The following is a 16,082-nucleotide window of genomic DNA, read 5'->3' as shown; positions in this document are numbered from 1 at the left end:
TTGATTCGCTGTTAACAGGTATCGACCAAAAATCTGTTTATAGTTAATGTCGGCAATGAGAGTGGGAAGGCTACTGAGCCTATACATGTATCACTGCACCTGGTCTTAGAATGACTGGAATTTTCTGTTTCTGCTAAACTGAAGAGTTCAGCCCTTTATTCACAGTATAAACACAACCAGGGAGAATCTATCAGCCATCCAGGCAATGCAGGATCAAGGAACTTATCACTGACCCTTGCATAACAACTGACATTTCATGATATACAAAGTATAAGAGCTGCCCACTGCTTTTGTCTCTCGTCCACGTCTCAGAAGACAGTCTTAATAGAAATTCTCCAAGTCAGGGGAGGACTGGACAATTAGCAATTTTCAGAAGAATAACACTGGAATCAAGAGGAATAGGAGTTATATTGTCTCCGGTGTACTCAGAGGAATCATGGCATCCAGTTTAGTGGATTGCTAATTTTCTTTAAATTTGTTTTTTTTTTCTTATATTCCCACTTGTTGATTCACTACTTTGGTCCACAGGATGGGGGATTAATGTGGTCCATTACTATTTCCACAGAGACCACCAGTGCAGGATCTGAAAAAAAATGATGCCTAAGTACAGAGACAGAAGTCACACGATACCAGGTTATAGTCCACCAGCGGGTCCGGCAGTATCTGTGAAGGAAAAAACAGAGTTAACGTTTCGGGTCCAGTTCTGAGGAAGTGTCACCAGACCCGAAACGTTAACTGTGTTTTCTCCTTCACAGATGCTGCCAGAGCTGCTGAGCTTTTCCACCAACTTCTGTTTTTGTTCTTCACTTTAAACATAGTTGTAGAAAATGTTTCATTGGAGATGGAAGATTACCCTGTTCTTCTGAACAAATGCCATGACCGTGGAATGTTGCCTTCCTCAGAACTGAAACGTTAACTCTGTTTTTTCCTTCACAGATGCTGCCAGACCTGCTGAGCTTTTCCAGCAACTTCTGTTTTTGTTCCTCATTCACAGCATCCGCAGTTCTTTCGGTTTTTATATAGTCCAACAGGTCTATTTGAAATCACAAGCTTTCGGAGCGCTGCTTTCAAATAAACCTGTTGGACTATAACCTGGTGTCGTGAGACTTCTGAGTTTGTCCACCCCCGTCCAACACCGGCTTCTCCAGATCATAAGCACAGAGAAGTGGAAACTGAATGGTAAAGGAGTTTTCCACTCTCCATCCCTTTGTCTGAATTCCCGGCCAATCCTGGCTCAGATCTCCTGACCAAAGGACTATCACTAACTGCCATATCACCCGTAGGCCTGTCTTCCCATGCATCAAAGTGAAGACGCCTATCCAAGGCGAGTTACTCTGTTAAACACACACTGGAGCTGCAAGTTAGACATTTAGTAGTTAATGACTCACATTCCCAGGCCCAACAATGTTAGCACATGAAAACAATTATACCATTGAGTAAAAGAGATTACTTTGCTGAACGTATCCAAGATTCCACCTGCTCTCTATCCTGACCATCTTACTTCTAAAATAACATTATTTTCCAAGCAAACAAAGAATATAGTAGCTATTTCTATTCAGACTAACATACTTTATACACAGCACGTTAAAATTTGTACGCCACTTAGTCCTTTTTATTGGAAGAAAATAGTGAGCATTCCAGAATAACATAGAAATTGCTATCTGTATGACTCACGTGTGAACTACAAGCAAATGTTACTGTGTACCATGCAAACCAGAAACAACTGGGTGACAAATCCTTTCTCAGCTGAGAATATTTAATTTGTTTGCATTTAATTTTATTATCTCCACCAGAATTTTCTCTCCCTCCAGAGAAACTGATTCATGCGAGAATAAGGTTACATTATGGATGTGAAACGAACCTTTCTTTATGCATATACCTAGACAGCAATTATCTTCAAACTACTAAATGTTAAACCCAGCCCTGTCCTTAGCCAATATACTTTGCAGTCTGGGTCACCTCAACATTGTGGAGTACTAGCTAATTCCCCTTCTTAACACACTGGCATTAACTCTTGCTCGAGCTGAAATTAAGACCAGCAATCAAACTTTCTTGTTCAAAGGAGTTTCAGACAAGGGTGGCACGGTGGCTAAGTGGCCAGCACTGCTGCCTCACAGTGCCGGGGACCCAGGTTCAATTCCACCCTCGGGCGACTGTCTGTGTGGAGTTTGCACATTCTCCCCGTGTCTGCGTGGGTTCCCTCTGGGTGCTCTGGTTTCCTCCCACAGTCCAAAGATGGGCAGGTTAGGTGGATTGCCCGTAGTGTTCAGGGATGTGTAGATTCAGTGGGTTATAGGGGTCTGGGCGGGATGCTCCCAGGATTTGTGTGTTGGGCTGAAGGGCCTGTTTCCACACTGTAGGGAATCTATGATTCAGTGCTGTGATTCCTGTGTCCTTTGAGGCAATTGGAGAAGATTAAACAAGCAATATTTAAAAGGGTTCCCCCAACATCCCCCTCATAAGGTCAAGTGACCATAGGCTGCTCTCTCTCATTAGAGATGACTGGTAGTGGTTTAACCTGAGGGTCACCATGCCTCAGGTGAGGTTGAGAAGGAGGGCCCTATATGGGAACCTCAGCCAGTATGGGAACTGAACCCATCCTTTGCATTGCAAACCAGCCATCCAACTAACTGAGCATCCCTCTTACATGATGTCTGAAAAACATGGAGAGAGGATTACCCACACTGTAGGCTCTTCATAACCCTTCAAACTGAAACCTTTCTCTACACACAATTATGACAAGCTCTTTCCTTAAGTCCTATTATCTGGATAAAAGTCACATCTCAACAACAGATTGGAACACTGCAATTCACACGGTCAGCAACATTGTCTGTCTTGTGCAGCACATGAGGTATGTCCCTGAAGCATCATTTTATTCTGATTGGAAGATCCTTGAACCTATACTTGATTGAACTAAATGCCTCTGAAGGGCATTGGAAGAACAGAGTGGCACTGTGATGCTCGGAGGATGTCTGTCCTTTGAGGAATGACCATGCATCTGCTAACCTTTCTTCCTCATTTAGTGACATTCTCTGGCCATACACCTGCTGGAACTGGCCAAAAGAGGAACCTAGGAAGAGCGAGAGTCAGAGATACAAATACTTGTTGTCAAATGGGAACCATCAAGTGTTCGATGTACCATCACTTCATCTATTTCTGTACTGGTTTGAAGTGGATCCAGGAAGTGTGAAGAAGGCTCACCAGACTGATTCCTGGGAAGGTGTGATTGACAGACAGGGAGGGACTGGATAGGTTAGGACTTTATTCACTCGAGTTTAGAAGAATGAGGGAGAATCTCAGAGAAACTTATAAACTTCTAACTGGATTAGACATGGTAAATACAAGAAGGATGTTCCTGATGACCAAGGAGTGGCAGATAGAGCTTAATTTATATAAATGTGAAGTATTGTGTTTTAGTGAGATGAACAAGGGAAGGACTTACACAGTTAATGGTAGGGGTCTGGGGAGGGTTGTCAAACAGAGAGACCTAGGGGTTCAAGTACACAGGTCTTTGAAAGTTGAGTCATAAGTAGGCAGAATGGTGAAAAAGGCGTTTGGCACGCTTGCCTTCATTGCTCAGGCCATTAAATATAGGAATGAATCCCTTACATGCACTTCCCAGACCTGAACCTCATCAACAAACCTCAAGAGGAACAAAAAAATACCGACAACCAAAAATAACAAAGGTGATGGTCAGAGAAACATTTACAGTAAAACAAACTCCTCTGGCCCTGGGACTGGGGGCAATGGAACCATTCAACAAAATACACTCAAGTGCATGCATGTTCTGAATGGCCTTGTGCTGAGGAGTAAATGCAGAGATATTCTACAATGATCCAAATCCCCTCGTCGGTGGATGGTGACCATTTCATGCAATCACAGCCCTGTATGTTGGCAAGACACTTTACCCGGGTTCACAGCTACCAAGTGAAACGTCTGACTCTTGATGAGGGAGCAAACCTCCTTATGATAGATGTTTCCTCTCACAGAGATACAGGAGGCCATCAGCGTAAAATAAACCACTGAGAAATCCAATAAGCAATTCAAAAGAAACCTCTTCATTTGAGGAGAGGTAGCATGAGCAGTGTGCTACCCAGGGAGCGGTGGAAACAAATTACAAAGACGCATTTAACAGGAAGCTGGCCAAGTGCTAGAGAGAGAAGCAAACACAGGGTTTTGGTGATGAAGAAAGAAAACAGGAGGCGTGAATTCGGGATAAACTCTAGCATGGATTGAAAGGCCCTGTCTTTGGCACTATCTATCCAATATAATCTCATACCGAACATCAAGACAACTCTCCAATTGATTTGCGAAAGGAAGCCAATTAGCAATACAGGAATAGACAGAGAAGAATAAGTGCCTACAAAGATGGCAACAACACCATGGTATTTCAGAAGAACCACAGAAACCAAGGGCAACAAACAGCCGGCACTTTGCACTATATGTCAAGATCCTGAAAACCACATTTGAGGACCATTCAAAGAACTTTTAAAGTGATGTGCAAACAACGCAAGAATGATGTGAGAAGACTTTTGCACACAGCGAGTGGTTCAGGTATGGAATGCACTGCCTGGAAATGTGGTGGAGATATTCAAGAGGGCATTGCATTGTGATGGAGTGCAGGGATTTGAGGAAAAGGCAGGAGATTAGCATTAGATAATAGAGCTGAACAAGATAATAGATCTAGTTACAGGCACGATGGGCAGAATGGCCTCATCCTGTGATTCTGGGATGACATGAGAAAGCGAATATTGTGAGAATGGAATTTGTGAACGTTGGTGAAAAGCCGATCACACACACACATGAACCGACTGCCAATTCCAAGGCGTCGTTATTATTTCAACTCTGTAATCTGAGGAGTTTGTTCAAAGGTCTGAAGCCACAGATAAATACGTTTCTGGGGAACCACAACAATGTCAGCTGGGATAGAGCAAGTTAGTGATGGAACACTCCATCTACTCATTAGGGCTAATATAATTGACTGTAACCATTGCTATAATGGGGTATTTGGTCGGCTCTGGTCAGTTGACACAAATATTATCCTTAGTACGCTCCACCTTGTACAGTCCCAGTGAAAATGTCACTAATAACCCCAAGGAAGAAACCCTGGGTATATCTGACAAACAGACAGCTCTTTCTTGCTGAAGAGACAATCATGACCATCCTCCAAAACAGGTGCTGACAAAAAGTCATCTACTTGAAGCATCATAGAATCCATACCATGCAGAATGAGGCCATTCGGCCCATTGAGTTTGTACTGACACTCTGAAGAGCATCCCACCCAGATCCACCCTCCTAGCCTATCCCTGTAACCACACATTTCCCATGGCCAACCCACCTAGCCTGCATATCCCTGGATAAAATGGGGCAATTTAGCATGGCCAATCCACCCTAACCTGCACATCTTTGGACTGTGGGAGGAAACCGGAGCACCTGGAGGAAACCCAAGCAGACATGGGGAGAATGTGCAAACTCCACACAGTCGCCTGAGGGTGGAATCGAACCCGGGTCCCTGGCGCTGTGAGGCAGCAGTGTTAACCACTGAGCGCCACCCTCACTTTTATTTAAAACAACTCCACATTTATTGAAGAAATATTCTCCCACATTTCCACAATCTCAGCTTCGAAGGCAGGATCTGGGTACAACTCTACAACGCTACAACTCATATGTAATGAAGAACAACTTCTCGCTGTCAATCATATAAAAAAAATCTCCCTGAAACATGAACTATTGTTTCTCTACATGATCTGCTGAGATTTCCAGGCTGCTCTTTCAGATTTCCAGCATTTGCAGGATTTGTTTCTCCTTGGAGCTATCCTTCTCACCCTAATATGGAGCTTTTCATGGGATTTGGGTATTGCTGTATTTGACTCCCACCTCTAATTGCCCTTGAACTGAGTGGCCTTTCAGAGATAGGTTGGAGGCATATGTAAACCAGCCTGGGTAAAGATATGATTCTCTAAAGGAAATTAGTGAGTTGGTAACAAAAACAAAGTTGCTGGTAAAGCTCAGCAGGTCTGGCAGCATCTGTGAAGGAGAAAACAGAGTTAACGTTTCGGGTCCGGTGACCTTTCCTCAGAACACAGGTTACTGGACCCCGAAACGTTAACTCTGATTTCTCTCCACAGATGCTGCCAGACCTGCTGAGCTTTTTCAGCAATTTCTGTTTTAGTTTCTGATTTCCAGCATCCGCAGTTTTTTCGTTTTTTATTTATGTCTTACACATCTTTTCCAATGTCAGGACAGCACTATGTCATCTTAAAAGTCAAATCCCTGTGACTATTCCGCAGTACTGAGGCAAAATGTCACTCCTTTAATCACAGAATTGTTATAATGTGGAAAGAGGCCATTCAGCCCATCATACCTGCACTGGTTCTATTGTCCAGCGCTAATCTCCTGCCTTTTCCCCAAACCCTTGCACATTATTTCCATCCAATGCCCCTCTTGAGTGCCCCAATTGAACTTGCCTCCACCACATTTCCAGGCAGTGCATTTCTTAACTACTCAGTGTGTGAAAAAGATTCCTTTTTCTCACAGCCCCCTGGCATTGTTTGCACATCATTACAAATCTATTCCCTCATTCTTTTCTGAGCTGCTCCCTATCTACTGCAGCCAGCTCACGCATGGTTTTGTCAACACAGTGTAGAGCTGGATGAACACAGCAGGCCAGGCAGCATCAGAGGAGCAGGAAAGCTGACGTTTCGGGTCAGGACCCTTCTTCAGAAATCTCTGACTCCAGCAATCGGCAGTTCTTACTATCTCTCACGGTTCTGTCAACTCTTGGCTTTCTTCCCAACAGTCCCAACTTCTTCAGCCTCTCCTCGGCACTGATTAGTGAGCTGAGGATGAGGAAAATAAGAGAGAAGGAGCGTCCAGTATCCACTTAATTAACTTTGGAGATTATGTCCAGGAAAAGGTTGAATATTCAAGTCTGTATACCATTAGACTGTATGATCTTGAGATCTTTTTCTCGCTACTACCAACAGGAAGATACATTGAGAAAGTGGGGACAAAATGGCATTAGGTTTAGCGTGCCTGTTGCTGGAAATAGACAGAGAGGGAAACAGACCAAAAGACGTGTTCTCACTCCATTTATTAAGACAGACACAAACCCAAATCCAAATCTTGTCAATACATGGATCCCATCTCTCACTTAGATAAGGTTCACGAGCTGAAAATTGTTTACTAAAATCGTCTTAATTCTGCTTTTCATTGAAAGAAAAACAAAACAATTATGTAACTGAGAAGCTCAGTCAGCACAACCTCTGGATAATGTAAAAGGACTCACAAAATCCACGTGAGCCTTTTACTGAGGGTCCGACACTCACGCGACCCCCAGGAAGAGGGCGACTTAGTGAAAACAATGAAGCGATTCATCACTGAGTCAAATGAACCGAACCCTTCGATTTCACAGGAAGTGGTTTGAGCCTTGATCACTTACCCGATACCCTTTCGGTCCCGGCTTCCCCATTGGTCCCGGTAAACCCTGGAAAAGAAAGAGCAGGCTCAATAAAAAGGGCATTTCAGAAGCTACAGTCTTGGGGGAAGGGGGAAAGGGAAAGGGTGTGTGGAGGCAGAAGTTCGAGTGGTGAGCTTGCATGCCAGGGTCATAGATCATAGAACATAGAACAGTACAGCACAGTACAGGACCTTCGGCCCACAATGTTGTGCCAAACTTTTACCCTAAACCTAAGGTCTATCTAACCTCCACCCCTACCTTATACTATCATCCATATGCCTATCTAATAGCCGCTTAAATGCCCCTAATGAGGCCAACTCCACTACCGTCTCCCGGCAATGTATTCCATGCCCCTACCACTCTCTGAGTAAAGAACCTACCTCTGACGTCTCCCCTATATCTACCTCCACTCACTTTAAAACTATGCCCCCTCGTAATAGCTACCTCCACCCTAGGAAAAAGTCTCCGGCTGCCCACTCTATCTATACCTCTGATCATTTTTATTCTGACAGGATTTCACCTCTGAGCTTCACTGACACTTCCAAGAGGGTCCTCCAGGACGGATCGTGTGGTCGGTAGCCAGGACAGGAATTTGGCAGGCATTTGGGGAAAGCACAGGAGACCTGCCAGAATGGCCTTGAAGTAGGGCAATCAGAGATGGGAGAAGACGCTTACCTGAGGGTGTGGGAGTAGGGGAGAGAGGAAATCAGGAGGGGCATGCAACCCCTGTTTCTCCTGCACCAAACCAAAAAAAAAAATTGGTATTAATCTTCAGGAACTGGGGTATTGCTGCTCTTTCAGCCTGGTTTGGTGCAGAATACAAGCCAGCAAGTGCTCCCATTCTCAGGCAGCTGGTCAAAATTACAGATACTAATACCGACAGCATCATGTGCACACTCAGACCATAGGAGCAGAATTAGGCCATTCAGTTCATTGAGTCTGCTACGCCATTCGATCATGGCTGATATGTAAAGATCTAAGAGTTAGACCATTAGACCATACTTAGAGGGGACATCAGCAGGTTTTTGGTTGGGGTGGGGGGAGTGGAAGAATGGCCTGGCCACCACCAAAGGTCAGATCAGGGGCAGATCAGTTCCCATGGCTCACTTGAACCGCTCTCAAATGGTTTCTGCAGAGTTCAAATCAAGGCCACACATTACTCACTGCGTGTGTACTGCAACAGAGATTTTACGCTGTCTCCCAAATCATAAATCTTTGAAAAATACTGAGTGATTTTCACACCCTGCACTAACTTTACTCCAGTCTTGCTGTTGTCATGATCTATAACAAATCAATTCTTGTAATGCTGACATCAGGAAGTTAGACCACTGCTCAAAACAAACAAAGGATGTGAGGGTTTGGAGATAACTATGCACTCTGGTGTGAATATCTTTTTAAAAGGTGGGAAACTTCTAAATGCTGACATTCAGCAAGACTTGGGCGCAGAGAAAAAAATTTTTAAAAACCTGTTCAGACGTGTCATGATAGAGGTGGGACTTAACCCACATTGTATTGCCTTGAGGTGGGGACACTGTGGCACAATGCTCCCTCATAGCATAGCAGGTTTGCATGCAGGCACAGCAAGCAGTTAGTAAGACAAACAGCATGTCAGTGTTTACTACAAGGGAATAACAGTACAAGAGTAAGGTGGCCTTGTATCTCTGGGTCAGAGATTCGAGGTTCAAATCCCACCTTCACCCGTACATGTGTCTAACCAGGTAATAATCTAAAGCTATCTAAGGTGGTCTTGCTGAATTTAAACAGGGCCTGGTTAGACACATGACTGCTCTGATGAAGAGTCATCTCGATCAGAAGCATTAGTTTGTGCTCTGCTGTGTGAACACCTTCATCAAAATTGATCTTGTTTAAACGTTACAATCGCATGGGGGCTGCCTGATTTGCTGTGATTTCCAACATGTTTCGTTCGCAGTACAGATTCCAGCTCCTTTACTGTGGTGAGACCGCGGCTGGAGTATGGGGCACAGTTTCGGTCTCCTCACTTTTTAAAACTTATTCTTAAACGGGATATAGGCGTTTCTGCTGAGGCTGGCACTTGCTCTCCATCCTGTAATGACCCTTGAACAGACTGGCTCTCGAAGCTATTTCAGGGGGAAGTTAAGAACATTGCTGTGGGTCAGGAGTCATGTGTAGGTCAGAGCAGGTAACGGCAGTAAATTTCCTTTCCTACAGGGCATTAGTGAACCAGAGAGATTATCGAAGGAAGGACGTACTTATTGCACTCCAATGCCGGCCCTCAGAATATATAAGAATTGTCAATTACGCATAGTAACTAAAAGCTGGTTTAGAGAGTCAAACACCAGTACTTCCAGGCAGCAATCCTTCTGAGGAAATTCCTGGTTGGCAAACAATTTTTAGAAAGTACAGTTGAGGATAAAAGTATTTCACTTGTAACATACTTTCATACATTAGTTGCTCAAATTGTATCTGATATCTGAAGGGCTCTCGAACATAGTGAGTGCTTCACTGTTGTGAACAGAACAAGAAATCTGGAGAGTTAAGAGGGCTGGGCGTTATGCTTCTCTGCCTGCCAGCCTGCGATTTTCCACAAATTATAGAAAACAAGCATAAAGATTCTGGCAAGCATGCGTTGAATTTAAAAATCCCAATCAGATGTGACCAAAGACTGAAGCACCAGGAATTACATCAAACTAAAGAATTTTATTCTGCTCTTAATATATCCAAATATTATTCACCAGTTTATACATCCAGACAAATGGAAATCAATGTGAGTTCACTGTAGTCTGGCTGTTTAAATTCTAGATGGCACAGTATTTACATGAATTTTTTTAAGAAGAATCCAGCTCTGGGTCTGGGTGGGATGCTCTTCGGAGGGGCGGTGTGGACTTGTTGGGCCAAATGGCCTGTTTCCATACTGTAATGATTCTATGACCTCCAACAGCATACGAATCTGGATAAGTTGGATAGGCTGGGTCTTTTTTCCCTGGAGTGCAGGAAACTCAGGTGTGACCTTACAGCAGTCTATAAAATCACGAGGGGCATAGATAAGGTAGATAGCCAACAGCTTTGCCCCATGGGAGGGGAGTGTAAAACCATAGGACTTAGGTTTAAGGTGAGAGGAGAGACATACAAAAGGGCCCAGAGGGGCAATTTTTGTTTTCACACTGAGGGTGGTAAAGTGTGTGGAACTGACTGTTAGAGGTATTGGATCATTGACTTCCCTACAGTGTGGAAGCAGACATCCAAGTCCACACTGACCTTCTGAAGAGTATCCCACCCCACCACCCTATCCCTGTAAACCTGTACTTCCCATGGCTTAACCCACCCAGCCTGCATGCCCCTGGACACTATGAGCAATTTCCCACGGCCAATCCACCCTAACCTGCACATCTTTGGACTGTGGGAGGAAATCAGAGCACCCAGAGGAAACCCACACAGACACAGGGAGAATGTGCAAACTCCACACAGACAGTCACCTGAGGCTGGAATCAAACCTGGGTCCCTGGCACTATGAGGCAGCAGTGCTAACCACTGAGCCATCATGCTACCCCTTGCAGTAATGGAAGCAAACACAATTTTGACATTAAAGAAGTATTTTGACAGGTACACGGATGAATACCAAACGCCGGCAAACTTCTAAAAAGTTCATTTACAGGATGAGGGCGTCACTGGCTAGGCCAGCATTTATTGCCCATCCCTAATTACCCAGGGGGCAATTCAGAGTCAACCACATTGCTGTGGGTCTGGAGTCACATATAGACCAGATCAGGTAAGGATGGGTTTTTCCCCAACAATTGACAATGGATTCATGGTCATCATTAGATTCTTAATTCCAGATATTTTATTGAATGCCAATTCCACCATCTGCCGTGGTGGGATTCGAACCCAGGTACCCCAAAACGTTATCTGGGTCCAGGGATTAACAGTCCAGCAATAATATCGCTAGGCCATCACCTCCTCTACACAGGACTCATTTAAACTGGATTAGTTTAATTGTGAAAACTGGGTGGCATGGGCACGTTGGGCCAAAGGGCCTGCTTCCATGTTGTAAACTCCTATGACTCCACAACCTGTAGTCATTAAAGAGCTCACCCATCAAATTTCATGTAACTCTGTGGTGCTTCCTGAATTAATTAATTAATTTGACTGCTAAGCATGGCGGAGATGGTCAGATACTGTGCATTCCCTTCCCACAATAAAGCAGAATAAAAAGCAGAACCAGAGTGGGATTGGTGGGTTTTCCAGATCTAAAGCATGATGAACATTTCAGAGAAAGAGAGAGAAAAAAAAACTCAATCTTCCACAAAATAGTGATCGTCATCCAGCATCAGAACAGCACCAGGCTTGCCAAATTCCACACTGTTGAAGAATGAATCAGTATTTGTTGAACACAATGTTCCTAAAGGCTGCATCATCCATTAGTTTGACCAGTTTTGCCTTCAGTTTCAGTTTTTCTTTATTCATTCACAGGATGAGGGCATCGCTGGCCAGGCAGCATTTATTGTCCATCCCTAATTGCCCTGAGGGCAGTTCAGAGTCAACCACATTGTTGTGGGTCTGGAGTCACATGTAGGCCAGACCAGGTGAGGATGGCAGTTTCCTTCCCTAAAGGGCATTAGTGAACCAGATGGGTTTTTCCTACAATCGATAGGTCATCATTAGATTGCTAATCCCAGATATTTTATTGAATTCAAATTCCACCATCTGCCACGACGGGATTCAAACCTGGGTCCCCGGAACATTATCTGGGTCTCTGGATTAACAGTCCAGCGATAATACCACTCGGCCTCCCCTACAGATTGCTGACTGCATTTGTACAAGTCTCCTGTCTTCTTGCTCTTACAAGAATGCAGAGAAATGATATATCATCATAAATTGTGGGGCTGATATGCTCTTTGATGTGCAGAATTGTGCGTCACACGTCATCAACAAGCACGATATAAATCGAAGTCTGTTTTCTTCACTCAGCTGGATAATATTACGTAATCCATGTCTCTATTTGAGCTGCGAATTTTTCACCGCACTTAATTAACCTGCTCTCAATTGTGTAAAACATTATTTAAAGACGCTCCGATTATAAATGCAGAGAGGAAACTAAACGAGTCTATTCAAAGCTTTAAAAAAATCAGCTACTCTCCATGTCCCATTTTCTTTTTGAAGCTGCACATGAAATGATGCTGATTTTACAAGGGGATCGAATGCTGTAGTGATCCATTCAGGAGAATACCCCTGCAAGTTCCAGGCGATCTTAACTACAAAGCTACTTCTAATCGTTATTACTTAATCCAGCTGGTTTCCCAGTCATATTGCCTTGTCACATATTGCTGCCTGTGCAACTGAACTGATGGTGTAGGAAAAGGTCCCTTCAAATGCGGTGGAAACAGAAAATGCTGGAGATCACAGCAGGTCAGGCAGCATCTGTGGAGAGAGAGAGAGCTAACGTTTCGAGTCTAGGTGACTCTTCACAGAAACATTAGCTTGCTCTTTCTCTCCATGGAAGCTGCCTGACCCCCTGTGATTTCCAGCATTTTTTGTTTTCAGTACAGATTGTAGCATCTGCAGTAACTTGCCCCTTCTACTGACATCATGGATATACTACGATGATTCATTCTTAACTTTATTCTTGGAATGTGGGCATCATTGGCAAAACTGGTATTGACCGCCTAACCCTCACTGTCCCAGAGAAAGGTGTATCATCCCCCTCAGTCTGTGTTTCTGACACAATGCTGTCGGAGGATGAAAATTCTAGGATCTCAACCCAACATCAGCGTTAAATATTGAATACAATATCTGCGCCCTGAAACAAGGAGTGCAAAAATACAGGGATTGCTGCCTTTGGAAAAATGTATAGGCAACTGTAGTGTTGTACTCAGAAACAATTGTTCAAATTCCACTCTGTCTTTACAGCTCATTTTAAATAGGGACACACACAGTTTGAGTAATTCGCCCACATTTTCTTCACATCGACGCAGCAGAGTTGGAGATAGGAATTTCGTCAGCTCAGTGTCTACACGGTGTCTCTCGGTGTCTATACTGTGTTTCTTGATGTCAATAGTGTTTTTCAGTGTATTTACAGTGCTTCTCGGTGTCTATATGGTGTTTCTTGGTGTCTATGTGGTCTTTCTCAGTGTCTATACGGTGTTTCTCATGGCCTACATGGTGTCTCTGTGTATATATGGTGTTTCTCAGTGTCTATATGTGTTCCTCGGTGTCTATATGGTGTCTCTCTGTGTCTATACGGTGTTTCTCATGTCTATATAGCGTTTGAGCGTCTATAGTATTTCCCAGTGTCTCTTGGTGTCTCTCAATGTCTGTATGATGTTTCTCAGTGTCTATATGGTGTTTCTCGGTGCCTATACAGTGTTTCTAAGTGTCTATACAGTGTCTCTTGGTGCCTATACAGTGCTTCTAAGTATCTATACAGTGTCTCTCAGTGTCTATAGGGTGCTTCTCAGTGTCTATAGAGTGCTTCTCAGTACCTATACTGTTTCTAAGTGTCTATACAGCGTCTCTGTGTCTACACAATGTTTCTCGGTGTCTACACAGTGTTTCTAAGTATCTATACAGTTGTTCTTGGTGTCTATATGGTGTTTCTCAGCATCTGCACAGCGCTTCTAAGAATCTTTACGGTGTCTCTAGGTGTCTATACGGTGTTTCTCAGCATCTATACGGTGTGAAATACACATATCGCACACTGCCTCCGTGCTGGCTCAGTCAGGCTAAATCCACCTATAATCAGGCCATGTCCCCGGCCTTTCTGTAAACTCTCAGTTAGACGTGTTTTGTAAATATATGAACATGTTCTCGGTGTTAAACTGCACGGCACGAGAAGATTTACTGCACCTGCCTGCCAGGATAACCTTTGGCACCTCGACTTCCAGTAGGTCCACGCACCCCCTGTTAAAAAAGAAATGGACAATGTCACTGATGAGGTTGCTTTTTTTTTAAGCCTGTTTGTCTCCATCGACCCAACGGCCAGAGTTTAAAACCCTTTGAATGTGTTTCGAGCAACAATTTCCATTTCATTGAGAAAGGCAGTGAGACATCTCAGTTGGGATTACAGAGTAAAGCACACTCTAGCATATGCCTTTGGAAACTATTCTGCAGATGTGTTGCTTATATAGTATTCATGCATGCACACAATTACAGAGCTCCCCTGCCAAATGCAGCATATTTCAGTGCAAAAACCTCGCATCCAAATTCTGGACGTCCCTTATTCCAAGGAATTCATGTTTCAGCTTAATCCCAGGGGCACGATAACACAGCACACAGAACTATTCTTAATTCAACAGACTCAGGTTAGTCCAAGTCATCTCAAATTTTAGTTTAAATTTACACAGACATAATTCTGATCTATACCGGTGCTGTAATTCTGATCTATACCGGTGCTGTAATTCTGATCTATACCGGTGCTGTTTGCAAACCATCCTGCTCTGGTGCGGAGCAGGGAAGCTTTCTGTGTTAGCAAACAAATTGAGCTGCTTTGTATCAGTCTGAAATTAAGCAGATTGCAGTATTCCAGTTTTGATGTATGCTTGCCTTCCTGTTAATACTTCAGTTGATGAACCACTGTGGATTTTCAGATCCTGGTTAAACCTGCAATGGCCGTGACAGTGAATATGGAGTTCAGACTCAGCTTGCTATTTTTCGTAAAGGTTAGCCTTGTAACTACTACTGACTGAAATAACCCATGAAGGCTCAATTTGTTTGTATGGTATTAATAGAAACATAGAAAATAGGAGCAGGAGTAGGCCATTCAGCCCTTCGAGCCTGCTTCCCCCATTTAAAATGATCATGGTTGATCATCCAACTCAGTCCCCTGTTTCTACTTTCGCCCCATATCCTTTGATCCTATTAGCCCTAAGAATTAAACCTGCCACAGTGGGGGTGTAGCTCAGGGGTAGAGCATTTGACTGCAGATCAAGAGGTCCCCAGTTCAAGTCTGGGTGCCCCCTTTATAGAGGCTCTTGAACTCTCTTTAGAGGGTGGCTCAGTGGTTAGCACTGCTGCCTCACAGCATCAGGGTCCCAGGTTTGATTCCACCCTCAGCAGAGTTTGCACATTCTCCCTGTATCTGTGTAGGTTTCCTCTGGTTTCCTCCCACAGCCTAAAGATGTGTAGGTTAGGGTGGATTGGCCATGCTAAATTACCCATAGTGCTCAGGGATGTGTAGATGAGGGAGATGGGTCTGGGTGGGATGCTCTGAGGGTCAGTGTGGATTTGTTGGGCCAAAGGGTCTGTTTCCACACTGTAGGGATTCTATGAACTATATCCAATTCCTTCTTCAAAATATCCAATGTTTTGCCCACAACCACTTTCTGTGGCAGAGTTCCACAGGCTCCCCACGCTCCGGGTGAAGACATTTCTCCTCATTTCAATCCTTAGTGGCATATTCTTAAACTGTGATGCCCGATTATGAATCTATCTGCCATTTTAATCAAGGCATCAAGCAAATGCAATTCAGTTAACTGCTTTCCAAATTTCCGAACTTTCCAATTTGATCACCTACTACAATATCCAATCAAAGTTTAATGGCTCAGAGATAGTGGGAACTGCAGATGCTGGAGAATCTGAGATAACAAGGTGTAGAGCTGGATGAACACAGCAGGCCAAGCAGCATCAGAGGAGCAGGAAAGCTGACGTT

At 43.9% G+C, this 16,082-nt stretch overlaps 1 protein-coding gene and 1 non-coding gene across 2 annotated transcripts in view; one reads left to right on the top strand and one right to left on the bottom strand.

The window, feature by feature from the left end:
* Positions 1–16,082, bottom strand: part of LOC109937100 (collagen alpha-1(XXVII) chain B-like) — a 298,313-nt gene that overhangs the window by 145,588 nt on the left and 136,643 nt on the right. Inside the window, exons 8-9 of the mRNA XM_048613403.1 lie at positions 14,282–14,335; positions 7,442–7,486 (exon numbers count right to left, since the gene is read on the bottom strand). Coding sequence (XP_048469360.1) covers positions 7,442–7,486; positions 14,282–14,335 — 99 coding nt within the window. The remainder of the gene's footprint in view (positions 1–7,441; positions 7,487–14,281; positions 14,336–16,082) is intronic.
* On the top strand, positions 15,322–15,393 carry trnac-gca. The gene has a single exon. It is a non-coding gene; the product is annotated as a tRNA-Cys (tRNA).

This window comes from Rhincodon typus, chromosome 28 (genome assembly GCF_021869965.1).
Source record: "Rhincodon typus isolate 14 chromosome 28, sRhiTyp1.1, whole genome shotgun sequence".
In the NCBI taxonomy this organism is placed as follows: domain Eukaryota; kingdom Metazoa; phylum Chordata; class Chondrichthyes; order Orectolobiformes; family Rhincodontidae; genus Rhincodon; species Rhincodon typus.
This window is presented reverse-complemented; position numbering and strand designations above follow the sequence as displayed.